Source organism: Callospermophilus lateralis, chromosome 17 (genome assembly GCF_048772815.1).
Source record: "Callospermophilus lateralis isolate mCalLat2 chromosome 17, mCalLat2.hap1, whole genome shotgun sequence".
Classification (NCBI taxonomy): Eukaryota; Metazoa; Chordata; class Mammalia; order Rodentia; family Sciuridae; genus Callospermophilus; species Callospermophilus lateralis.
Window position 1 is genome coordinate 24,469,073 of NC_135321.1, and position 27,266 is coordinate 24,496,338.

General features: G+C 46.8%; 1 protein-coding gene across 9 annotated transcripts in view; it reads right to left on the reverse strand.

Annotated features, from left to right (window-relative positions):
* Positions 1 to 27,266, reverse strand: part of Ctif (cap binding complex dependent translation initiation factor) — a 271,305-nt gene that overhangs the window by 18,927 nt on the left and 225,112 nt on the right. For all 9 annotated transcript variants that reach the window (XM_076836749.2, XM_077105601.1, XM_076836756.2 and 6 more), the window contains one exon: positions 21,244 to 21,399. In XM_076836749.2, the coding sequence (XP_076692864.1) occupies positions 21,244 to 21,399 (156 nt within the window). The remainder of the gene's footprint in view (positions 1 to 21,243; positions 21,400 to 27,266) is intronic.

The following is a 27,266-nucleotide window of genomic DNA, read 5'->3' on the forward strand; positions in this document are numbered from 1 at the left end:
AACCCCACTCTACATCGGGGGTCAGTAACGGCAGCCCAAGTCCCAAGTTCCACTGTGGGCTGGTTTTTGCACGGGCACACGGTCTAGGGAGCTAAAATTGACTCTTATATTTTTGAACGGTTAAAAAAATGCAAAAGAAGGATAACATTTGGTGACATAAAAATTGTATGAAATTAATATATAATTTTTGTTGTTGTAATAATCACCCCTTGTCATTCATTTACGTTCTACCTTTAGCTGCTTTTGAACTATGACAGTGGAGGTGAGGCCTGAAGAGGCCTGCAGAGTTCTTAACACGGGTGGAGTATTTTTTATCCCAAATCCTGGGACCAGAAGTGTTTTGGATTTCAGCTGCTTTTTTGGATTTTGGAGTATTTACATATTCATAATGAGATATCCTGGGGATGGGTCCCAAGTCTAAACACGAAATTCATATTATGTTTCATGTACACCTTATACTTGTAGGCTGAAGGTAACCTCATACAACATTTTTAGCGATTGTGTGCATGGGAAAAAGTTTCACAGTATGGAATTTTCCATTCGTAATGTCACATAGGCACTTAGAAAGTTTTGGATTTTGGAGTACTATGGATTTTTGGATTTTCAGATATGGAATGCTCAACTCGTATGTCAGTCTTGACAGGGACCTGTCAAGGTCCCTTGGTTGGTACGGTGGGGCAGAAGTCATCTAGGGAGACAGTGGGTGAGGAGACTGTTGTTTTGAAAATCCTGTCTTTAAAGGAAGATGGAAGGGAGGTAGCTTCTGGAGGGGAATGTGGGGCTAAGGGAAGGTTTCTCCTCCACAATAGGCTTATGAGAACAGATCACCGGAGAGGGGGACATGTATGATGTAACAGTGGGACACTTTGAATACAGCCCTTGCTGCTCGGCCACCGCAACTTATTTTTAAAATGGCCACGTTTCTTTCTCTTCCTCTCTCTCTGCTCCTCCCTGATCTCTCCCCCTCCCTATCTCCGTGGAAACAGGATTACCTTTCTTCCCCATCCTAGGCAGAGTCATCTGTCCCCAGTACATACCCACCACAGGAAAAAGTCATCTGGGCTGGGCATGGCACCAGCAGAGCTCAGAAATGCCCATCTCCCAAATTAACAAATGAATTACAACTCAGGACCCGAGGAATGTAGCCCTGGAGTCACCTCTTTAAAAGCCCCCTGTTCCCGCTGATGGGCAGAATCCCAGCCTGTGGGATAGGAGTCCTGTGTCTTTCTCCTTTGCTAGCAAAACAATGAACCTTCTTTTTCCTGTTTCTCAAAACCATGTCCTCATTATTAGATTGGCATCTAGGACACGGACTGGGACTTTGGCTACAATGTGGGAGAGAAGAGAGAAACTCATCAGATGAGGGAAGCCCTTGGGAAGGAGAGAGAGCAGAGGACAGGCAGCACTGGATTGGGGGTGGCTGAGCAGAGCCACCACCCTGGCGGATGGACTACTCAAAATAGGCCAGACCAAGGCCTGTCCACTGTAGCCGTGAAGCCGAGGGACAGTTTGTAGATAATTAAAGCAAGTCAAAGTCGTGTCAGTAGATTTAGATAGCAGTGGGGGTTAAGAAGAAAGATACTTAAATCTGGCTTTAGGATTATTTTAAAACCTTCCTCTATAATTGTGTTTATATATAAATGACCCTTTCTTCAAACTATGTGCTAACTTTGTTGCAAAATTATATAGAAAAGTCCCCGGGGGGTGATTTTATATTGTCTTTCTACTTGTCTCAGTTGAATATTTTTGAGAAAACTTTTCCTTGAAGTGTAACGTGCAAAAAAAAAGAGTCCACAGTCTAAGTATTTGGATGAATTTTCACAAAAGGAAATCCGTCGCTTCCCAGCTCCTGGGGTGAGAAATGGAACCTTAGTTGGACCCCAGAGTCTTCTTGGGTCCCTTCCTTTTGCCATCTCTTTCTAGAGACAATGCCATTTCGCTTACACCAGAACCTGGTTTGTCCACTCTAAAACTCCACTGCTGGCCTGAAATCTGAAGCAAACCCACGGGTGCTTTGGGTGGTTCCTTCCAGAGTCTTTGCTCACCTGGAGGCAGCTCCGAGAGCCTCTTCCTGGCTGCTGGACTCTGCTGTTTCCCTGATGGAGCATCATGGGATGCTGGGAATCAGGGGGTGGGGCAGGAATGCTCCTCACAGTCCTTTGGGCTGAGAACAGAAGCTCAGATCTGAATGAGATGATCTCCAATGTGCCTCAGGCACCTTGGGGTCGGGAAGCTGATTCTTAAGTTCACTGTCAAAATTTCCTACTCTTTGGGCCTCATGCATGCTAAGCAGGCACTCTACCACTGACACCCCTAGCCCTGGGTTTGCCTTTTGTGGGAGCATGGACCCCTTTGAAGAGCTAATGAAACTTTGGCACCTCTCCCAGAAAAACACACATCTACACAGGTTCACAGAAGTCTGCAATCAGTTTCAGTGTGTTCTCAGACCCTGGTGGCCACCCAAAGGCCCCAGGTACACGAACCTTATGTACCCCAACTTAAATTGTCACTGGAAATTGATGGGGGACTGCTTCCATCAGTTCATCAACGCAGCCATGGTCTCACATGTCACCAGGAGGATCATGTTCCTTTTTCTGCAGCTGCTCAGGCTGTGTGGTTGGGTAGCTCTGTGGTTAAGGCATAAGGCCAAGGTGGCCAATAAAGATAAGATAAAAATTTCCACCATAGCTGGACACTTTGGTGATCTCCTGTAATCCCAGCTATTCAGGAGCCTGAGGCACGAGGATCCTAAGTTCAAGGCCAGCTTTGGCAATTTAGCAAGACCCTGTCTCTCAAAAGCAAATTTAAAAAAAGGGCTGGGGAAGTCAGGTAAGGTGGGGCACGCCTGTAATCCCTGCTGGCTGAGACAGGAGCATCACGAGTTCAAAGCCAGCCTCAGCAACAGTGAGGTGCTAAGCAACTCAGGGAGACTCTGTCTCTAAATAAAATATATAAAATGGGGCTGGGGATGTAGCTCAGTGGTAGAGCATTTGCACTAGGTCCAGGTAAATAGTATTTTCACATTTTATTGATGGAAAATGGGGCCCTGGTGATGCATGCCTGTGATCCCAGGGACTCTGGAGGCTGAGGCATGATGATTCCAAGTTCAAAGCCAGCCTCAGCAGTTCAGAGACGCTGAAGCAACACAGTGAGACCCTGTCTCAAAATAAAAAATAAAACTGGCTGGAAATGTGGCTCAGTGGTTAAGTGCCTCTGGGTTCAATGCCTGGTACCGAGAGGCGGGGGCGGGAGGGGGCAGGAGCTTGACCAGCAGCTGGTACCATTAGTGCGGTACTGTGGGTCCGAGGCCCCCGCTCTCATTCTTTCCACTTCTCTCGGAGGGGCTTTGTGCTCCCCCTCACTTCAGCTCTGCTGGGTGGGCGGGTCTGGAGGGGCTGAGGGACAGTCTGAGGATGGCTCAACAGGCACCAGCTCCACTCGTGGGAAGTGAGTCACTGGAGCCCTGCCGTTTGGGGCTCCTGGGGACATATACATACTTCCTGTGTCTTGGCTAGGGCCCCGGGCAGTGTGAGCTGGCAAGACCACACTCTGAAGGCGGCTAGAGATAGAAAACTACCCAGATTTGCATCAAAGTCTCTGCCTGGATTCATGTGACACAGCGATGTCACCTCTGGGCCTTGGTTTTGTAATCTGTAAAATGGGGGCAGGGAGGAGTGGAGGTCAGACTAGATCAGGGTACTCGGTCCTCTCCCGGAAGGAGAGGTACCTGCAAATTCTCCCTATGACAGTGATTCTCAGACTTGACTGTGCCTCAGAATCATCTGGAGGGGAATTTCCCAGCTAAGAACCACAGATCTTGATGAGGGTTGGTATATACTCCAGGGCACTGTGCAATCTGCCCGTGGCTTGCTTTCTATAGCCCCGGAGCTAGGAACAATTTTCACATTTTTTTTTAAAGAGTTGAGAAGGGTGAGGAACAAAAGAAGAATATATTGTGACACACCCAAATGATATGAAATTCACATTTCAGTGTCCATAAATAAGGTCTTGCGAGAACACAGTCACCCTCCTTCATTTACATACTGTCTAGGCTGCTTCTGAGCTCCGAGGGCGGCTTGGGCCACCTGGATAGAAACCACTCTCATGGCTGGCTTCACACTGCTGCCCGCTGCGACACAGGGTACAGGGATGTGGTTACGCTTGACTCTGATTATTTAAAAGGCAAAGCCTACCCTCTCTCCTTCCCATGTCCCCACTCCACATCTCGTACAACCAGAGAAATGACAAGTTGGGCTCCACTTGTGTACGATGAATCAAAATGCATTCTGCTGTCACGTATAACTAATTAGAACAAATTAAAAAAAAAAAAAAAAAAGGCAAAGCCTAAAATCTTTACTGCCTGGCTTTTTAGGGGAGGAGTTTGCTGACCCCATCTGTGGAAAGGAAGGAAGAAGGGACAAAGGGGCGGGGGAGAGGTGAGGTGTCAGGGGCTTTGGGGCCTGCACTTGGCCTCCTGTACACGACGACTTTGACGGTGGCCTGGAAGGCCCCTCTGAGCAACCAAGACCTTCCCACTCGCCTGTATGAAAACCTGCAATTCCGCGGCTGGAGCAGGGGCCCTTCATGGGAAGCCCCCTGCAGAAGGCAGGCTTCAGGTGACCAGGCAAGCTTGACTACACACCGTTTTCTGGGGAGAGGGTCCTCCTCAGGACCTCTGCTACCCCTCCGAGCAAATTTTCCCTTGAGTGTACATTTCTCTCTCCACCCCTCGTTTCCCAGCGTGAAAGTCCCTGGAGGGAAGCGTGGTACCTATACAGGCCACCCACCCATGGAAGGGGCAGCCATCCAACCGCCCCAGGGGGGCCCCAGAAAAGTCCAGATCTGCGCAGGGATGGGGGCAGGTGGAGAGGAAAGAGTGATCAAGGGAGAAGGCGTCTCTCCCAGAGGGCTGCAGGACCCCCCACATCATAATCCACTGCTCCCCATCAGCAAGAGGCAAGAAAGATTTGCAGCTCATGGGGCCCCCCCCCTCACTTCCCAGACCCCGCAAGCCTGCAGCCCGCAGCCTTAGCCAAGCAGGTCTCGACTCCCGCCCTGGGATTCCAGGTATTTTCCCAGCCAGCCCCACCTCGGCTAATTGCTTTCCAGTCAGCTAACACTTGGCCCACGCCCTCCGCTCCGGCCAGGCAAGCCACCTCGGTGTGGCCAGTAGTAGCTGCTGAGACTTCCCATGGCGCACGGCCAGGCCCGGGGCAGCCTCTTGACTCCCCTTGCCCAAACCACATCCTCCCTGCCCTTCCCCACACCTCAAACTCTCCCTGACTAACATTTCCAAACCCAGCGGAACACAGTCCAGTCCAGACCCAAATCGGATCCCTAAGTCCCTTCCCCCAAGAGTGGTCACAGCCCATCTATCAGGGAAGGACAATTAGCCAAACTGGGGCTGTACCTACTGTTCAAGTCCCAAAGCTAATTGTTTTAAGCAGGGCTTCAGCCTTAATTAAGGCTAATTAGTCACTGCCTGTGTGTTTGCATTTCCTAAGTCTGGCTTTTAACCCTGGGAAACCAGATTCAGCAAATACTTTTATGTTTCAATACCTCTGAGTAAGGGAGAAGGTCTTAATTACAGAAATGGTAGTCCTGTGTAATCAAAAGGGCAACGAAAGAATGAGCTAATTGTGCCTTCCACGCACTGGGCCACGATGTCTGCCTGGGCACCGTGAGGAGCAGCTGGCAGCTGCCGGCTCCTGCCCAGTGCTGCTCCCCCAGCTATGAGTTCTGTTCTCCCTGCAGTGCACTCTGCCACCCCGGCCTCTACCCTTCTCTTCTGCTGCTTTTCTGCCTCTCTATTCATTGCAGGATCTAAAGGTTCGCCTTTTGCAGATCCTGCCACCAAGCTCTCTGACCAATCAGCCACCCTCGCCCGCTGGCTGTGAGTTTTAGGCTTCAACTTGTGCTGCCTCCCTTTCCTGTGGGGTACTCAGAAATGGGGAAGTCATCAAAAGTGGGTTTTTAGACTCTGGGGTTTCAGAACTGTCCCCAAAGCCTACTGACCCTGGGAGCTAGCCTCCAGACCTGGGATGGCCAGCCCAGGAGCCAACAGTGAGATGTGGTCTTTCACACTTGGAACCCGCCAGGTCTGGCTGCAGAGGTCTTTGGTGTGAAATGCACACTGGATTTCAAAGCCTTAGTAAAGCAAAAAAAAAAAAAAAAAAAAAAAAAAAAGAAAGAAAGGAAAAAAAAAAAAGAGTAAAAAGAATATAAAAGTGATCTCATTGGGTTGGGGATGTAGCTCAGTGGTAAAATGCTCGCCTGGCATGCTCAAGGCCTGAGTTCAATCCCTAGTATTGCAAGAAAAAAAATCTTAATACTTTTTAATATTGGTTAGATGTTGAAATGATAACTATTTGTATATATTAGATTATGTGAAATTAATTTCACCTGTTTATTTATTTTTTAAATGGGTACTAGAAAATGTAACATGGGTATGGCTTACTTGATCTTGCCTTGGACTGTGGCTCCATAGCTGAGATTCTGTGTGATTCCTAAGGGCTGGGAAGTTTTGGTGTTTGTGACTGAGTGTCTTCTCTCAGCCACCCCACCCTTTCACCTCCTCTTACCTCCCCCTTCATCCTTGACCCTCCTGTTCCCTAGACAGTCCCCTTCTCTCACCAGTGGTAGGCTCAGGAGTGTAGGTCTTGTAACCACCCACTCCCCAGGCCCAGCTGAAGGTGCTGGCATACAGCAGGTGCTCACTCCATGTCCCCTCAGTAATCCTTCCCATGGGCTCTTGATCTAGGAAACTCTGTATGAAGACCATCCTGACTTCTTCCAGTGATTGTGGCTCTTGAGATCTGACTTTGGACAGATGGACTAAATCTCCCATGAGGCTTAGTGGCCCGCCGTTGAGCCAAGACCACCCAACCAGAGCCAAACGTGGGTCAGAACCCAGGCAACTCCATGGGCCGAGAGCACTTCTGCACTGGTTCACTCTTACTGTGAGCACAAATAGTTTGATCTGGAGGGAGGGTTTCTCTTCCTTCTTGGGTTCTGAGCTCATCTCCAGGGACCACTCGCAGCCAGCCCTACCCAGCTCCCTCACCTGGTCTCTGCAAGGATTCTGGATTGGCCTCAGAGAAGCCTCCCCAGATTAATTTCAGAAAGGCTGACTCCTGTCTCCTGCTCAGCTCAGTCTAGACACTCTATTTCTTTAGTATTTATTGATCACCTACTGTATGTCAGGCACCATTCTGGAGCCTGGGATATATAGTCACATTCCCAGTCTCTACAGGATTTCTATGCTAGCTGGGGGGACAGAAGACAAGTAGATTAACAAAGAAAACCCTTAAGGTAATGCCAGTTATCAGTACTGTGAAAAGGGGGAGTAAAGCTGTTGGGGCAGCAGGCTGAGGAGGGTGTGGTCAGGGAGGTCCCTTCTGAGGAACTGACATCTAAGGATTCCAGGATAGCTAAGAAAATGGCATTTCCCCTGAGAAGCAGCAAATGCAAACCCCCAGAGACTCATTTTACTGAATCTTTAACATTTTTTTCTCATTAAGAAGCACTGCAGGGCTGGGGAGGTGGCTTGGTGGTAGAGTGCATGTCTGGCCCAGGCGAGGTCCTGGGTTCAGTCTCTAGCACCCCCTTCCCCAAAGCACTTTATTTTCTACAATTAAATATGCTGCTGACTGATCCCTTTATTTTATGACTTTGTTTTTCAAAAGTGGTGTGTCCCTCAGACAAGGAGCTACAAGAAGGAAGTCGGTTTGTAATTAGCAAATCTCCTAAGTTATATACATGTATTTTTCAACCCCCTGCAAGAAACCTGAGGGCCCCAGAGGCTTGCCGCCTGATTGTATCTGCCTCCAAAGCCCCACTTCTTTCCCAGTACCCCATTTTAGGGCTACATCAAGGGCTGATCTTGACCAAGGCCACCTGTGATCTCCTGGTCAGTGCGGGCAGCTGTGATAATGGAGCCTCAATGAGGAACTGGATTCTAGCTGGGTCCTGAGGTGGACAGACACGAGGGGACAAGGTGGTTCCTAACTGCGTCTTGCCCACACAGGACAGGTGCTTCCCAAACACTATCCACATCTGACTGAGAACTGAGGCCACCCACTATCATCCACTCAAGCTAAATTTGATGTGTAGGTTCTGAGAGCCCGGGTGGGTTTCAGAAGAAAGATCCGCTCAGCTGGGAGGGTGGTGGGTGTGCTTGGGTGCCCCCAGCTCAGTGCAGGGAGTTGCTTCTTCCTCTCCCCCAGGAGGCAGGAGCCCTGTAGGACAGGCACAGCTGCTCCTGCCCAGGGCCTGCACTTGACACCCAATGGCTGGGGATGGGGGAACTGGTTCCCCAGCCAGAGCATGAAGGCTGGGTGGGGAGGAGGTGGTCCTGGGACGGGGTTAGGGAGGTGGCTGGGGGTCACATTCAGCCTCCCCAACCAGTGGCAAACACACAAGCTTTACTCATTGATTTGTGTCACCTGAAGTCCCTGATGGCCATCTTTTTAAAACCTCCATAGAGAGAGCCTGGTTTATTATCTTTATTTTTATCATTTCTTTTTGAGGTGTTGGGGATTTGAACCCGAGGCCTCATACAGGCTAAGCAAGCACTCTACCATGAAACCACCAAGCTACATCCCTGGCCTTTTTTCATTTTGAGAGAGGATCTCTAAATTGCTCAGGCTGGCCTCAAATTTGCAATCCTCCTGCTTCACCCTCCTGGGTAGCTGGGATCACAGGCATACATCACCACACCCGGGTTGTTTTATTATCTTTAAACACATAGGCACTCTCTGTCCCTCCCAGTCAATCCCTCTACCCAGCTGCCTTCAGAAAGTGCCCCTGCCTGGGCCCCTTGTGTTCCCAAGTTCTTGGACTCTGCCATCAGTCAGCTAGGAAATAGCCTTGGAGAGCCAGCAGGAAGGATGGTATTCTATTGTGTGTGGCTTTAACCCAAAGGACCTAACATCTGCAGATGCACGTGAATGTCCCTAGATGTGAATCTCAACACACATCTCCAACAACGTACAGTCCTATTATCTGGCGTTCAGGCCAACGAACCATTTACAAAAAAATCTGCACCCCCTTCCCCCTTTAGCTCCTTCCTCTCCCTGTCCCTGTCCCCAGCCGGCTCGGCAGAAGCAGGGGCCTCTTGCAGTTCAGACATTAATTACCGAGTTAGACTTTTTCAAAATTACAAGGCCTGGCCCGGGGAGATAAGAGTCTGGAGGAGGAGCGCGCAGGGGTGGCGGGAGGGCTGTCGCCCCGGGCGGGTGGCGGAGGCGGGGCCGAGGCGCCCCTGCCCCCGCCCGCCCGGGTGTGTAGGGGAGTCCCCACCCCAAGGCCAGCGGGCAGGGCAAGGGCTGGGCGCAGGACACCCGGCCCTTCTAGTGAAGTGGGAAGGTTTGCAAAGCTCCACCCCTTACCTCTCCATCCGAGGCTTTAAATTTAGAGTTCCTGCTGCAAAAAACGGTCATGTGAATTAAAAAGGTTTTCTAGGAAGGGGAGAAGGGCCAAGTATTCCCCCTCTGTGACTGGGATGGACGGGGCTGCGGACGGATGTCCTGGGAGGGCACTGGAAGGGCAGGGTCACTGGGGCTCCGCCATTCAATCGCACTTTTAAACAATGCAAATAGTTGGTGTTTACTAGGAAAAACTGCCCCAGCCTATACCTTCCCAGGGCTCCTTGATTCCCGTGTGGTTCTCAGTCTACAGAGACTACACCCAAAGCCCGCCCCGACCGCCCCCAGAGGAGAGCCAGAGAGGGGTCCTGCCCAAGCTATGCTGAAAGTGGCTTGCTTGGCAATCTCTTGAGTTTCAGAACTGTTTAAAAATGGTTCTGGCTTGGAGACTGGTTTCCCTTTGGAAACCAGTGTCTGGTAGAAGCTGGTATTTTTATAACTCCAGGCTCTCTATCAGATCCTGTGTTACCATGGTTGCTAAGGGGAACACGGGCTTCAAATTTCACGTTTCAGTGTGCGAGTCTGGCTAAGGAAGCAGAACAGTTATAGGATGGGGGTGGGGAGGGGGGTGCAGCTTTACCTTGCCGAGGTCCAGGATCCTGTGTAGTCTCAGACTGGGCTAGCCCAGTGTGTGTGTGTGTGTGTGTGTGTGTGTTTTGGGTAAGGGGGGTCTGATCAGGTCAGCATCACATCAATAAGTGATTTGGCTGCATGTGAACAAATCGCTTTGGGAACAGCTCAGGATCAGACTAAACTGGTGGGGGTTATTTCAACAGTTACAGGAATGGTTGCTTAAGCCGGAGGATTCACAGCGGCAGCTGTGGGACCTACTGAGACTCTGATGCTAAACTAGTGCCCAGGGCCTAGGTACCTGGCCCCTCATGCTCAGAGGAACTGTGGGGTCTGTGGCTAAGATTAGGTCTGGAAGAAACTGTTCCTGGAGAAAGTCTCCTGATTTTCCAAGCTTGGTTTCAGCCCTCCCCTCCTGCGAGTCTTTTTGTTTGATGGTTACAGTAAGAACAGATTCAGAAGACTAGGTGCTGGGAGTTGCTTTCTGCTCTGATGTCCTTCAGCTCCCCACTTCATTCTTCCCAGCCCCCCACTCCTGCCCTGATTTGGAGCACTGCATTTTCCACAGTGCTTAAATCACCTGAGGGTCCTCTGGCTCCAGAATTAGGTGACTTTGTTATCTCAGTGCATTTCTAGCAAGAAATGTGTCTAGCAGACTTTTCAGTTCAACAAGGAAGTAGCATTTCCTCTGTTCGTTGAATGAATACATAAACTCTCCTTTGTGCCTTCCATGGTGTTGCTTTCTGGCTTAAAACTTTCAGAGGTATGGCAATATATAAATCAATGGAAGTGTAACTGATGTGATTCTGCAATTTGTATACGGGGTAAAAATGGGAGTTCATAACCCACTTGAATCAAAGTGTGAAATATGATATATCAAGAACTATGTAATGTTTTGAACAACCAACAATAAAAAAAAAAAAAAAAAAAACTTTCAGACGCTCTTGGTGTCATTCTGCAACCATCAAAATGGAGCCAGAGCTGGCTCATGATTCACCTATCAGGTAGTTTTTTACAGGCAGGGCATGCTTACTCTGCCCCCAACACCTGGGTCCAAACCTTCTGGTGGAGGCTTCTCTCCTTTCCCTTTATGCCTGTCCATAACCCTCTTTTCCCTAAGCCCCAGCCCTGCCTCTTCTTGGTCCCCACCAGCTGCCCACTGCCTACCCACCCTGCTTCATCCAGCTCATAAGAGTTCATGGCTGTGTAATTTCTAGGGATGTGGTTGCCAAGTGGATAGGCTGGGGGTGGGGATCACAACTTAATACTCCCTCCTTCTAGTACAACTAGGAAACTTTGAAGTTCAATATGAAGGAAGGAAATCACTGCTTGGAGACTGAGCACAGAGCTAGGCATGGTGGTGCATGCCTATAATCCCAGCTACTCACAAGGAGGCTGAGGCAGCAGATGACAAGTTCAAGGCCAGCCTGGGCAACTTATCAAGATTGTCTCAAAATTAAAATTAAATTTAAAAAAGGACAAGGGATGTAGCTCAGTGTGTGAAGCTCTAGCTTCAATCCCCAGTAGTGGGGTGGGGGGTGGAATGAGCACTGAATCCTCAGCCAAGTGTAGTCAGGGATCTGTAACCACTGAGAATCGGCTTGTCCTCCAGGTATCAATGAAAGATACCTTAAAATCAACCAGGAAGGACTCAAAAGGCATTAATGCAGCCACCTGGGGGAGAGGACATGTCCTGAGTCAGATGCCAACAGCCCTGTGTGGCCCCTAGTGCTACAGCATAAGAGGAGTCAATCAGGGCAGGGCAGAAGGCGGTGGTGGGCACCAGCCAGGAGGAGAAGACTGCTCAGGGCAGGACAGCCCAAGGCTGACCCCAGAAACACAGCTGGAGCAGTTTGGCCAGTGGGGTTGGGGCTGTGTTTGACCGTGGGGGGCTTTGGATGCCCAGAGGAGAATGGGCCTTGCTTTCTGGGGCCCCCCGTGATGCCATACTTCTCTGGAGTCACGTCTGGGATACCACTTGCACTGACAGCAGCACACAATGTGACAACTCACCCAGGGGGCGGCCACGCACCCCTTGCATTACATGAACATCTCACTTATTTTAAGCCTTCAACAAACCCACAAGGTGAGCATGACTCCCATTATTCCTGGGGTACAGAGAAGAAACTTGAGATGCAGAAAGACGACAGAATTGGGTTAAAGTCCCACAGCCAGGTCCCAGTTCACAAGGTGGGGCCCCTCCCACAAGGTTTTTGGCTTGTCACTGGGTGCACGCTAAATGCACCTAAGATGGGGCAGCTCCTGTTACTTGACCTTGGCGGCAGGCTGGAATCACTTGGGAAGTTTACATCCGCCATCAGCCCCATCCCCAGGAAGTCTGGTTTATTGGCTGAGCAGGGCAGGGCGGGGAGGGTCGGGGAGGGGGTGTTCTGGGAATTCGTAATTTTGTAAAAGCTCCCGAAGCACAGGGTTCAGGATCATTTCCCATGATCCAGCCAGCAAGGCTCAGCTCCCTGACTCCCTAACTGCCCAGGGCACCGTGTACCTCGGCCACTTTGGGCCAAAGCAGGCCCTGCCTGGGCTCCATCCCATGCTCCGGGGAAGGCCGAAGCGGTCCCTCCTGGAAAGGCACCCCTGAAGAATGTTCTGCTTGACTCTCAGCCCTGCGGAACAGAAAGCCTTTCCACCCACACCCACTGCATCTCAGCCTTTTCCGAGGTCAGATTTCCCCCGGAGCCAAAACAATGTGAGCAATTGAATGCATGCTCACGCAAAACGGTAAAAAAGTCGCTCTCTCATTGTTGCACGGAGCAATTTCATTTCCTGAGGAGCCTGACTTGCTGGCCTCTGCATTCTCCTCCCTGGGCGGCTGGGCCAGCGGAGCCTTCCCACCTCCTCCAGAAGCCCAGCGGGCTGCGCTGCTGTGTCTCTGGGGGCACCCTTGGAGGGAGACACCCCTCAGAGCCACCTTCTGAGGAAGGGCAGGGAGGGGTGAATGGGGTTTCCTGGGCAGGGTAGGGGAGGGAGAGTTGGTGCTGGCAGAAGGTGAGTGCAGAGGGATGAGAGTCCTTCCTCTTTGCTCCACTCTGACCTCTGGCTAGGGGGAATTATGGGTAGAGATGAGCTGGGGGAAGATGACAGGGGAAGGTGGGATTTGAGCGGAGAGGGGAGAAAGGATGAGAGAAAAGTGCAGAGAAACAGGCTCTCAGAGATTCACTGAAAATTCCCCTTCCAGAGCCCAGAGAGAAGCATTCTGGTAACTCCAGGGGGCAGAACTGGGCCCAGAGGTGACCGAGGAGCAGAGGCAAAGAGGGTTGGAGGGTCAGGAAATAAGGGTGGTGGATCAACCAGAGCCACAGCTTCAGGGAAACTAGCTGTCACCAGGAGAAGTGACACTCTCAAGTTGGGCCACAGTCAGCAATTCCAGCCCCCCCTGGGTGGGGAACTTTCGTGGTCACAGTTTGCCTGAGGACCCGGGCAGGATGGAAGTGTCCTGAGAATGCTGTTAAAAAGAGTTCACGGCCTGATGTGGATGTACTGGCGCACAGCTGTAACCCCAGCAGTTTGGGAAGCTGAGGCAGGAGGATGGCGAGTTCAAAGTCAGCCTCAGCATCAGCCAGGCACTAAGCAACTCAGTGAGACCCTGTCTCTAAATAAAATACGAAATAGGGCTGGGGATGTGGCTCAGTGCAGGAGTGCCCCTGAGTTCAATCCCTGGTAACCCCCCCCCCCCCGGGAAAAAAAAAAAAAAGAGCTCACAGTATTCCCTCTAAAAGCTGGAACAAGACAGGATGCTCTCTTTCACCACTTGTATTCAACATGATCCTTGAACCTCTAGACAAAGCAATGAGGCAAAAGAAAGAAAGGGATAGTCTAGAAAAAGAAGAGCTCAAACTATCCCTATTTACTGAGAACAAGATTCTATATTCAGAAGACCCAAAAAACTCCACCAGACAACTTCTAGAACTCATGAACAAATTCAGCAAAGTAGCAGGATATAAAATTAACACCCATAAATCAAATGTGTTCCTATACATCAGTGATGAATCAACTGAAAGAGAAATTAGGAAAACTATCCCATTCACAATAGGCTCAAAAAAAACAAAACCCAAAGAACAAAAAACTTGGGTATCAATCGAACCAAAGAGGTGAAAGATCTCTACAGTGAAAACTAGAGAACACTAAAGAAAGAAAATAAGAACTTAGAAGATACAAAGATCTCTTATGTTCTTGGACAGGCAGAATTAGTATTGTCAAAATGGCCATACTCTCCAAAGCTCTTTATAGATTTAATGCAATTCCTATTTAAATCCCAATGACATTCTTCATAGAAACAGAAAAAGCAATCATGAAATTCATTTGGAAAAACAAGAGACCCAGAATAGCCAAAGCAAGCCTTAGCAAGAAATGTGTTGCAGCAGACATCACAATACCAGACCTTAAATTATACTACAGAGCTATGGTAACAAAAACAGCATGGTATTGGCACCAAAACAGATACGTAAACCAATGGTACTGAATAGAGGACGCAGAGACAACCCACATAAATGTGGTTATCTCATACTAGACAAAGGCACCAAAAACAGGCATTGGAGAAAAGAAAGTCTCTTCAGCAAATGGTGCTGGGAAAACTGGAAATATGTAGCAGAATGAAATTTAACCCCTCTCACCCTGCACAAAATTCCACTTAAAGTGGATCATGGACCTAAGTGTTAGACCAGAGACCCTGTGCCTACTAGAAGAAAATGTAGGCCCAACTTTCCATCATGTCGGCTTACGAACCAACTTCCTCAACAGGACTCCTGAAGCACAAGTAGTAAAATCAACAATCAACAAATGGGATGGAATCAAATTAAAAATCTTCTTCACAGCAAAGGAAACAATCAAGAATGTAAACAGAGAGCCTACAGAATGGGAGAAAATCAGGGCTGGGGCTAGAGCTCAGTGGGTACAGTGCTTCGTGTGCACGAGGTACTGGGTTCAATCCCCAGTACCTTCCCCCAACCAAAAAAAAAAAAAAAATCAATCTCTCTCTATCTATATTTATATTTATTTATTTACATATACTGGAATGGGAAAAAGTCTTTGCCACCTGCACCTCAGATAGAGCATTAATCTCCAGGATATATAGAGAAGTCAAAAACATAACACCAAAAAAGCTGTCTTGTTCCAGATCTTCAATTAATTAGGAACATTCTGTGATATCATGAGAACATCCAGAAACCCAATCAGTAAATAGGCAAAGGAACTGAACAGACACTTCACAGGAGAAGAGATAAGAATGGTCAACAAATATATGAAAAAAATGCTCAACATCTTTAGCAATTAGAGAAATACAAATTAAAACAACACTGAGATTTTATCCTACTCCAGTCAGAATGGCAATTATCAAGAATACAAGTAACAATAAATGTTGGTGAGGATGTGGGGACAAGGTACCCTCGTACATTGCTGGTGGGACTGCGAATGGTGCAATCACTCTGGAAAACAGTACAGAGATTCCTCAGAAAACTTGGAATGGAACCACCAGTTCACCCAGTTACCCCACTCCATGGTATATAACCAAAGGGCTTAAAATCAGCATGCTAAGCTATGGAACCAATCTAGGTGTCCTTCAGCAGATGAATGGATAAAGAAAATGTGTTATATATACACACACAATGGAATATTAGCCTTATGGAAGAGTGAAATTATGGCATTTACTGGTAAATGGATGGAATTGCAGATTATTGTGCTAAGTGAAATAAGCCAGTTCCAAAATAAACTCTCAAATGATTAAAAAACCAAATGTTCTCTCTGATATGTGGATGCTAAGGGGGTGGGGGAAGAATAAAAGTTCACTGGATTAGATAAAGGGGAATAAGGGAAGGGAATAGGGATGGGAATAGGAAACCCAGTGGAATGAGTCGGACTTAACTCTCCTGTTCATCCATGAATACGCAACCAGTGAGACTCCACATCATGTGCGATCACAGAATGGGACCCTAATTAGAATAAGTCACACTCCATGCATGTATAACATGTCAAAACACACTCTACTGTCATGTGTGTCTAAACAGAACAAATAAAATATAAAGAAAGAGCTCACAGGACGTCTTTGCATGATTGTGTCTTTTGTAATTTCTTCCATCAATGTTCTGTGGTTTTTTTGTGTCTTTTACTTCCTTAGTCAAGTTCATTCCTAAGTAGTTTGTTCTTTTTGAAGCTATTGTAAATGGATTGTGTTCTTAATTTCCCTGTGGGATAGTTCGTTGGTAGTACATAGAAATTTAACTGATTTTGGTATTTAATTTTGTATCCTGTGACTTTATTGAATTTATTCATTGCAATAGTTTTTTGAAGGGAGTCTTTGACATTTTTTTTTTTTTTTTAAGATATAAGATCATTGTTGCCTGCAGTCGGAGACAATTTTGGTTCTTCCTTAATGATTTGGGTACCTTTCACTTCTTCTTGTTCCCTAATCCCTATGGCTAGGACTTCCAGACTATGTTGAATACCCTTGTCTTGTTCCAGATCTTCAATTAATCAGGAACATTCTGAGATATCAAGAGAACATCCACAAACCCAAAGTGATCTACAGATTCAATGGGATCCTTATAAGAATTCCAATAACATATTTTTATGGAAAGGCTAAAATATTCTAAAATTCTAAACCACAAAAGACCCCAAAGAGCCAAAGCAGTCTTGGGAGAAGAAGAAAGATGGAAGCATCACCTTTTCTAACTTCAAAATACATTACAAAGCTATAGTAGACTAACCAGTATGGCATTGGCATGGAAACAGACATAAATTTTATGGTATAGGAAAGAGGGCCCAGAAATACATCCACACGTTTGTAGTCAACTGGTTTCCAACAAGGGTTCCAAGAACACACCATGGGGAAAAGACAGTCTCTTCAATCAGTGGTGCTGGGAAAACTGGATGTCACACACAGATGAACTGGACCCTTATCTCACTCCACATGCAAAAATCAACTTGAACTTTATTATAAAGACTTAAATGTAAGACTTAAATGTAAGACTTCACGCTATACGGTTACTTCAAAACATAGAGACCAAGCTTCTTGACATTGGTTTGGCAATGATTTTGGGATAGGATCTCAAAAGCACAGTTAACAAAAGGAAAACAGACAAATAGGCTTATGTCAAACTAAAAAACCTCTGCACAGCAAAGGAGACTCATCACCAGAGCGAGAGACAGTCTATGGAGAAGATATTCACAAACCATAGGTCACATAAGAGGCTCAAACACAATCTTAGATATTGTTTACTCTGCCACTCGATGGCTGTGTGGCCCTCAGCAAGTTGCCTGATCTCTCTGTTTTCCTTTGGAAAATGGGGGTGATTATCTGCAGGTTGATGCACAAGCTTTGGACAGTGCTTTCCACATGGCGAGAGGCGCTGTTATCACAACTAGATGGAACCATCAGCCAATGTTCCAAGGATGCGGCAAGGATGGGGTGGCAAGTGTGGAGCGTTGGGTTCCCCACGAGGGAGCTGCCTGGGAGCTGTCCTGGGAGCTGACTTTGGCTGGGCCCAGCAGGAAGTGCCGGGACCAGGAAGACAGATGCAGAGATGACTCCAAGGTTTCAGGCTTGAGCAGATAATTGACCAAGTCAGGTGGGGAAGAAGTGCCCAGGGGACTTGTCTTGGGGCAGGGACTCTGAGGGCTGGTGTCCTCCAAGCCGGCAGGCCTGGGGGCTGAGCACATGGCCTGGCTCCAGGCCCAGGGACAAAGGTGACTGGGGCAGGTCACAAGGACATTTTCTCTCCCCTAGGCTTGCTCTAGGAGACCCTTCTCATGGAGAGGGCGCCCTGGGTGTGACTCAGGGACAGTGGAAAAGAACAGAGGCCCTGGGGACAGGGAGAAGCCGGGACTGGAGCTTGTGGCCCATGTCCATGACAAAGGGCAATTAAAGGAGTTCAGGGACGCTGTGTGGCTGCATGAGTGGGTCTGGGCCCACAGGAGGGCCTGGACCGGGCAAGGGGGCTTTGGGGTGCAGTTCTCCCACCTTGTTGGAGGAGCCCAAGGTTAGGCAAGACCCGGGGTGGTCCGGTGGGCAGCTAGGAATATGGGCGGGGGTGGTTCTGGGAGTTAGGTAGGCAGAGTGGGTGCTGCAGATTGGGTCAGACCTCTCCATGGCGCCAGGGGAAAGCCCAAGCTTTCCCAGCACAAGGGGGGCCTGCAGCAGGGCCTTTGGCTATGGAAATTCCCTGAGCGGCCTCAACCTGCTCGGAGCCTGTGGTCAGGCATGGGCATAAGCTTGGTAAAACTGACTCTAAGCCAGGGACTCCAAGGAGCTGAGAAAGGTCTCAGGTTCTCCAAAGGGATTGTCAAGATCCCTAGGACACCTCCTAATGTTCTCTCTCTGTTTTTTTTTTTTTTTTTTAAAGTACTGGGATTGAACCCAGGGTTTTGCATATGGTAGGCAAGAGCTCTACCACTGAGCCACACACCCAGCCCTTTTTACTTTGAGAAAGGGTCTTGCTAAGTTGCTGAGGCTGGCCTTGAACTTGCAATCCTCCTGCTTTAGCTTTCCGAATCGCTGGAATTATAGGTGTGTGCCCATGCGCCCGGCCCTATCCTCACCTTTTCTTAGGCCCCATTCTGGGGAAGCTGAGTCGGGGAGTGGGAGTTCAAGAACTCCAGGCAGCCCTAGCATGCTTTGGCCGTGTCCATGGTCAAGGCACTCAGCCCACGTTCTTAAGCTTAGGCATTTGCTCAGTTCCTGAGTCCCATCAGCCGGAAGGAGCCCTGCTCTCTGAGAGCTGAAGGCCCCAGAATAAGGCCTCTGGGCTCTTCCTTCGGTGCTCAGCGACGTGGCCTAGGGTACTCGGCTCCCTCTCCATGCTAACCCATCTTCCCCAAACCCTTGCAGAAAAAGCAGAATGAGCCTCTATGCAGATGAGGAAAGCTCAGAGCAGGTAAACTCTTCCCCAAGATGGCATAGTTAAAAAACCGCAGAGCTAGGATTTAAACCTCGGGGTAGCCTGAATCAGGGAGCCTGCTCTACCTTGGGGCTCTGTTTTCTTCTTTTACAAAATGGTGAATGGCATGGATGATTTATTTACTCTTCAGGTTCGCCATGAGCATGTCTGGGTCTCTGTTTTTCAAACTATGCCCCAAAAGTTTAATCCATCAAACAAATGTGCATTTGGAAGGGCTCTCTGTTCTTGTCTGTGTAGGTCTCCTGATACCTTTGGCACCTCATGCCAGAAAGTTTGCACTACCTCAGATGGTGTGAAAAGTGTCCCGGTAGCCAGGCCAGTGCTCAGCTACAGCCCTGCCCTGCTTCCTGCTGAGGGAGCAGGTGACAACAACACGGGATGGGGGTGGGGTGTGTTAAGATCACACAGAAGGAACCTGCTGGGGCAATTCAGGTCACTGCCCTAGAACAGCACTGTCCCTGTCTTGAGGTGGCTTGCCAGAGGCACCGGGCAATGCAGGCAAGGATGGGAGGACCCCAGAGGCCATCCAGGAAGTTCCCTGCCTCAACTCAACCCAAAGGGACCCGGAAGGCAAAGCTGCCAGCCCTGTGGGTGCTGCATGCTGGGCCAAGGCCCTTGACCGTGAACGAGCCCGGAGAGGTTGACGGCGGGACTTGGGAAACAAGTCTGAATTCAAGAACATTTGTGAAGAAACAGGGTTCTTCCTGTACAGTGGCAGAGGCTTGCTGGCTTATCAAGTGTCCCAGAGGGACCTGCACACTCTGTTTTAGGCTGGAATGAGCACGCTATGGTCCTATAAACAGATGCTCCAAAAACACCATAAACACAACTCTGCCTCTGCTCAAACTGCTCTGTTATCTCCTTCCATTCAAAAACACAAACATGTCCCTGGACTCCACCCCTCCCCTTCAGCCAACCAGAGCCCTTTCCCTGCTGCCCCCTGCGGCCCTGCGCGGACTTCCAGAAGGGCTCACCACGCACCCATCCTCTCCTCCACTGACACCCAGGTCCCCATGACCTCCTTGTGGCCAAAGCCAGGACACTTCTCTGTGTTGGTCCTTTGGTTCTCTAGAACCTGTGCCTCCCAGTGTCCTGGTGGTAGCAGAGGGCTGCTAGGGTGGGAGGGGACAGCACTCCAGAAGCAAGGGACTTGCAGAACCTACCGTCAGAGGGCCGCTGTGATGGTTCTCATGGACTCTTCTGGACTCTTCTTGACACCTCACCCTCCTGGTTTGCCTCCTACTGCCCTGGCCATTCCTCCTTCGCCCCCTTTACTGACCCCGCCTCTCTCCCCATCTAGACTCTCTTTCTGAGTGACTCCATCCATCTCCAGGCTCCAGTACCAGGTGCACATGGACACTTAACCCGAGTGAACCCCCTATCTCCCTGTGACCCCTTCCAGAGCTTCAAACCCTTCTGTCCATCAACCTTGGACAGCTCCCCAAGGGTGCTTAACAGGAGACCCAAATGTAATGTCCCGAAATTGAGTCCTGGTTCTCATCCCCATATTGTTTCTCTTCCAGCATTTGCTCTTCCTGAAAATGTTGCCACCAGGTGGGTAAATAGAGAACTTGTTAGTTTCTTCCTCCATCTCCAACAGCATGTCCTGTTGGCTCTGACTCAAAAATACAACTAGGACTCAAACACCCCTCTCCCTTCTCTTTCTCAGGGCTGTATTCATAGCCCCCAACCTCACCCTGCTGATATAAACGGGTCCCAAGCAATCCCAATTGGGCTTCAAGCTTCCACTTTTGTCCCCTTTCAAATTTATCCTGAGAACAGCCAGAATTACCTTATAAAGTGTGTCATAATACTCTGTAGGGCAAGTGCCCCATGAAGTTCTTGCTTCTTCAAAATCTCTATATATATATATTTTTTTCTTTTCCTAGGGACCCAACACAGGGCCTTGCATATTCTAGGCAAGCACTCTACCGCTCTGTCACACTCCCAGCCCTGGTTATTCTTATTTATTCCTTTTTCAGATGAAATGTAGAAACAAATATGTTCATTATAGAAAATTCATTGAAATAATACCCTGGGCCTCCTCTCTGTGGCCAGCGTGTTGGATTAGGAGTTACTGAAGTCTGGGTTAAAGTAGTTTCTTTAGGTAAACCTAATAAATGAAAACCTGGCTTTCGATGTAGAGGCATGGGGAATGACATCTCTCTTTACCAAAGCATTTACAAGCTATGCAACCTTGCAGCTTTCCAGCGCTTCTCGCCAGAGCTGTCATTTCTGCAAGCCAGGGGCGTGGCCAGGGTGCGGCCGGCCAGGGGCGTGTCCCTGGGGTGTGGCCTGTCGGGGCGTGGCCCGGCGGAGGCGGGGCCTACGGCTCTTACCTCCCTGAGGCACGTGTAGATGGGGCACACCAGCACGCGGAAGGGCTCGCCCGTGCTGCTGCGCATGGTGCCGAACACCTCGCACAGGAAGGTGATGAAGCCGAGCCAGCGCTCCACGTCCTGTTGCTGCAGCTCCTCGCGCACTGTGAAGTCCTTCTGTGGGGGCACAAAAGACTGTGTCAGCGAGGGGCCCGGGCACAACCCACTGTGCCACAGAACCTGCTGTCCAAGGGCCCGTCCTGGGCAGCAGGCAAACCCCATGTCTTAAATGAGGATGGGGTGGGTGACTTGTGGCCTCTCTGGGGCAGCGGGACCACCTTGACTGGAGGCTTCTACACCTCTTCTCCAGGTGTCGCTGTGTGGGCCATAGACTCACCTTTTCTAATATTGCCCAGGCATGCTGCAGGTCACCACCCTCCTTCCCAGAGGCCCTTAAGTCTTGCCTTCGTGACCCCAAGACTGAGGAGGGGGGATGGGATCGGGATGACACCCTTCTTAGACTGCTCCCCTCCCTCTTTCAACTCCCTGCGGCTACACTGTCTCCTTTGGCTAAGCTCCCTATCACAACCTCTCCACCAGGGAGGGTAACCAGAACACACCCCTGCGAACAGGGCCAGCAAATGGTCACCCAGGCCCAACTTAGCCCTGGCTATTGGCTAGAAACACAAGTACAGCCCCCTGCCTGCAAAGAGTCTAGAAGACAGTAGGAAAACTGAAGCATGCATTCATTCACTCACTCATTCTCCCTCCTTAGAGTATTACTGTGCTACCTGCCAGGGGCTGGACTAGGGGCTAGGCTAAGGCAGGTTCCCTGTTAACTATGATACAAGAGAGATGGGATTAAAAGCCATCAAGGGTTCCAGTAAAGGGACTTTGGAGTTCAGAGGCAGGAGTTACTACTCTTAACTGGAAAGCAGAGCCTTCAAAGAGGCTAGGATTCTGACAGGAACAAGTATCTAGAGTAGTCAAACTCATAGAACAGAAAGAATGCCTAAGGTTGGAGGCAGGGGGAGTCATTTAATGGGTACAGAGTTTCAGTTTTGCAAGATGAAAAAATCTTGGAGTTTGGTTACATAACAGTGTGAATGTAAATTAACCCTACCCAGCTACACACTGAGGATTGAAATGATAAAGTTGCTTGAAACTTTTATCTTACTTGAATGCATGTTCCAGCCAACAAAATTTATGACTCAAGTCTGAGGAAATCATAGTACAGAGGAGTGGGAAGGGAAAAATCAGGTAAATGCATGAAATTCAGTCAAAATAAGTAATTATAGCTGGCTGCGGAGGTACATGCCTGTAATCCCAGTAGAAAGGGAGGCTGAGGCAGGAGGATTGCAAGACAGAATCAGACTCAGCAACTTAGTGAGGCCATAAGCAACTCAGTGAAATGGTCATATAAAATACAAAAAAGAGATGGGGATGTGGCTCAGCGGTTAAGTTCTCCGGGTTCATTCCCTGGTACTTAAAAAAAAAATAACAATTTTGGTTATAGAGTGAATAAAAAACTAGACATAATCTTTGTAAGAGAAGATTTTTTATTTTAACAAACTTTTTTTTTTTTTAAACTTCATTATTAGTTTTGGACCCTCAAAGATTGTTTGGAGGTTTTAGCAGGGCAGCACAGCTACTGGGATACCCTTGATCAAAGAACGCTCCTCCTCTACTGCGGAAAGTCGTCCTCTTCTACCGAGCACACAGCTTCAGGAGGGACACACATGGAATATTGAGGGAGCAAGGGGACATCTACCTAGCGATGGAGTACCAACCCTGGAGATCAATGGGGTGACAGGTATAAAAGCCAGATCGTCCTCACATCCTCATTATTAATTTTGGAAACGGCCTTACTCTGCTGCCCAGGTGGGTCTCAAGCTCCTGGGCTCAAGTGATTATGCCTGGCTGATATTTAATTTTAAAAATAAATAATAATATCATAGTAGTAGTGATTTAATAATCCAAGATTACTGACAACTGGTAAATACTTGTGGGAAGGGGATGAAAAATAAATAAAGCCTAAGTGTGATAATCATAGAAATATAAGTTAAAGTACATTTAAAAAAAATGTTCAAGCACTAGTAGATTGTTAGTAGAACTGAAAACAGAAAATGAAAGAGAGAAAAGAGAAAAGAAAAATAAATAAAGGAAAAAATTGTACTAGGAAATGAAACCACTAACATTCTATTATTGGTGAAATGGGCAAGATGATTTAAATAATAGAATTATTTAAATAGTAGTATTAATAAGTCTAAATTAAAGCAATCTTATAGTGAACTGTGATGCCACTATAATTTTCAAAACAGAAATTGTATGGTTTAGATACTGGGACCAAGAATTAGCAACAACTTAAAAAAAAATTACTTATGTATTTAAAAGGTATCCTCTTAAAGAAAGATGGGATAAGAAATAATCAAATATTCAATAGATTATTTAGGAAACAAAGAGTCATAAAAACTGGTAGGATGTGGCCAAAGTTATGATAAGAGGTCAATTTATAGTTTTAACTATTTTGGTTATTAAATAAAGGAAGAAAATGTATCACTTAAACCTCTGTTTTCCAATATGATAAACACTAGATATGTATGATTATTGGGTGCTTATAATGTGGCTAACCAAACTGACATGTTCTGGGAATGTAAAGTAGACAGGGTTTTTCAGAGATTTATATAAAAACAAGAACACAAAATGTGACATATTTGAAAAAGGCTTAGAACCCATTGAAATTTGGGGTACACTGGATTAAATAAAATATATTATTAAATTTCAAATCACACATGTTGATCCCACTATTTGTCTGTCTAACAGTGTTACTCCAAACTTGCAGCTCAAAAAAGTTAAAAAACTGCTGAGCCAGTGGCATGCACTTAGAATGTCAGTGTCTTGGGAGGCTGAGGAGGGAGGACCCTAAGTTGGAGGCCAGCCTGGGCAACTTGGTGAGACCCTGTCTCAAAATTAAAAAAAAAAAAAAAAAAATCAAAAGGGCTGGAGGTGAAGCTCCGTGGTAGAGTATCCCTAGGCTTAACCCCAAGTGCCAGGAAAAAAAAAAAAAATCAACAAACAAAACAAAACAAAAAACCAACCGAACAAATAAAACAACAGCTAAGGAAATACAGAAAAGGACATAACCCAGATAAAGCTGGAAATTAATTAATTGGAGAAAGGAAGCTATATATAAAATTAAGAAGCAATAGAAGTAAAATAAGATGTGAAAATGAATATGATTCTGTTGATTTTGAAAAAAAAAGAAGGGAATGGGTGATTTTTCAGAAAATAAACATCATCAAACTTTACTTTAAAAAGGAAAAATCCAGAATAGATGAAAAAAAATCATAAAATGAAAAGTTATGAAAGAATTACCTTTTAAAAGTCTCTAAATATATGACTTTTGTAGGTAAATTCATTCAAACTTTCAAAGAATTAGATAACTGCTCTTTGGAAACTGACTCAGAATCAGGAAAAGATACACTTTCCAACCAGGTCCCTCTGACCCAAACTCCTGACAGTAAATTGTGAACAAGGATGCCTATAGGCTAATCCCTCTAATGTGAATAGACGTCAAGGTCTCAAGTAAAATACTAGGAAATGAATCCAATATGACCCAGTAGATTTTTATCCTAGGAAGACAAGAATGATTTAGTATCAGGAAAGTTATAAAGTAATACATCACATCAATAGGTCTGATTAAGAAACAGCAACACTGACCAATGACCCTCAATGACCCTTGGAACAGAGGAAATAAAATTATTAGGTTAGCCAGGCCCAGTGGCTCAGGAGGCTGAGGCAGGAGGATGGAGAGTTCAAAGCCAGCCTCAGCAACTTAGTAAGGCCCTAAGAAACTCTGTGAGACCCTGACTGTAAATAAAATGTAAAAAGGGCTGAGGATGTGGCTTAGTGGTTTAGCGTCCCTGGGTTCAATCCCTGGTACCAAAAAAAAAAAAAAAAAAAAAGAAAGAAAAAAAAATTAGATTATATGTATGAAAAATCCAGGAAAACACTCTAATAAAGATGAGAATTAATCAGAAGTTAGTAATTAAAAGAATATTTACATAAAAATTAATATACAAAATCAACAGCTTTCTTCATAGCCACATTGACCAGTGCCACATTTTAATGCACAAAAGCTTATCTGTAAAAGCAACAAGATAGTGAAATTCCTCCATGAAGAAAACTGCAAAGACCAAACTGAAGCTTTTGAGCGATGGTCTTGAACAAGTGAAGAAACACAAAATATTCCCAATGATAAGCTTTGTAAAGATGGTAGTTCTCCAAGCACTTCACAGAAGAAGAAATACGAATGGTCAACAAATATATGAAAAAGTGTTCAACGTCTCTAGCAATTAGAGAAATACAAATCAAAACTACACTGAGATTCCATCTCACTCCAGTCAGAATGGCAATTATCAAGAATACAAATAACATTAAATGTTGGCAAGGATGTGGGGAAAGAGGTTCATTTATACATTGTTGGCAGGACTGCAAACTGGTGCAATCACTCTGGAAAGCAGTATGGAGATTCCTTAGAAAACTTGGAATAGAACCAACATTTAACTCAGTTATCCCACTCCTCAGTCTATACCCAAAGGACTTAAAATCAGCATACTACAGAGACACAGCCATCTCAATGTTTATAGCAGCTCAATTCGCAAGAGCCAAGCTATCAAACAAACCCAGGTGCTCTACAACAAATGAATGGATAAATAAAATGTGGTAATATATACACAATGGAATATTACTCAGCCATAAAGAAGAATGAAATTATGGCATTTGCTGGTAAATGGATGGAAATGGAGAATGTCATGCTAAGTGAAACAAGCCAATTCCAAAGAACCAAAGGCCAAATGTTTCTCTGATATGCGGATGCTAACCCACCACAAGGGAGGAGAAGATCAGAAGTTCATTAGAGAAAACAAAGACTTTTTTATGGTTTGACCTGATAGTTGCACCTTTGGGTGATTATCATAAAGAAACAATTAAAAGTCACAGAAAAAAATAAGCTTAATGCACATTAAAAATTCAATAACCAAAGCTTCAAGACCAGGGGGATGGCTAAGTAAACAATGCTCCATGGATTCACTGAAAATTATGCTTATGACAAGTTTATAAAAGGATGAGAAAATATTTACATAATGCTCAACGAAAAGAGCAACCCCAAAACTGCATGTACTCTACAATCTCATTGATGATTAAGATTTTTTAAAAATGAGAAATATTCAAAGTGTTTTTAATAGTAGTTGTTTCTTAATAGTGGAATTATGAATGATCTTTATTATTTATTTATTTTTTTAGTTATTTGTCACAGTATGATCTTTATTTTTTACTTAAAAAATTTTTTTTTTTTTAGGGCTGGGGATGTGGCTCAAGCGGTAGCGCGCTCACCTGGCATGCGTGCGGCCCGGGTTTGATCCTCAGCACCACATACCAACAAAGATGTTGTGTCTGCCGATAACTAAAAATAAATAAATATTTAAAAAAAAAATTTTTTTTTTTAGCTGAAGAGGGGCACAATGCCTTTATTTATTTTTATGTGGTGCTGAGGATTGAACTCAGTGCCTCACACATGCAAGGCAAGCGCTCTACCACGAGCCACAACCCCAGGTCCTATTTTTTACTTTTTATTATTTTCTACATTTCTCTTTCTGTAACCATTTCTTTTTATAAACAGAAAAAAAAAATACTGACTTTGGTGACCTCTTTCCTCCCTTTCTCTGAGGAGGACCGTGGACCTTTTGGGGCCATCTGGCAGCTAGCAGTGATTTGCACAGAAAGGTGGGGAGGTGGGGTGTGAATGGGCCTAGCCTGGAGATCACCAGCCCAGCCTGCGTGCCTCCTCCTGATGCAGGGGCTAGAGACTGCCAGCTTTCCCTCTGAACAAGGAGTCCCTTTCTGCCAACGGAAACTCGCCATTCCTGGGGTCTCCTGCTCTGCCCCGACCTCAGCCTTTTGCATCCCAAAGCAGCAGGGCTTCAGATCAGTGGCAGCCATTTCAAAGTCTGGTATTTGGCTCTCGGTTCTCATCTGACTGGCAG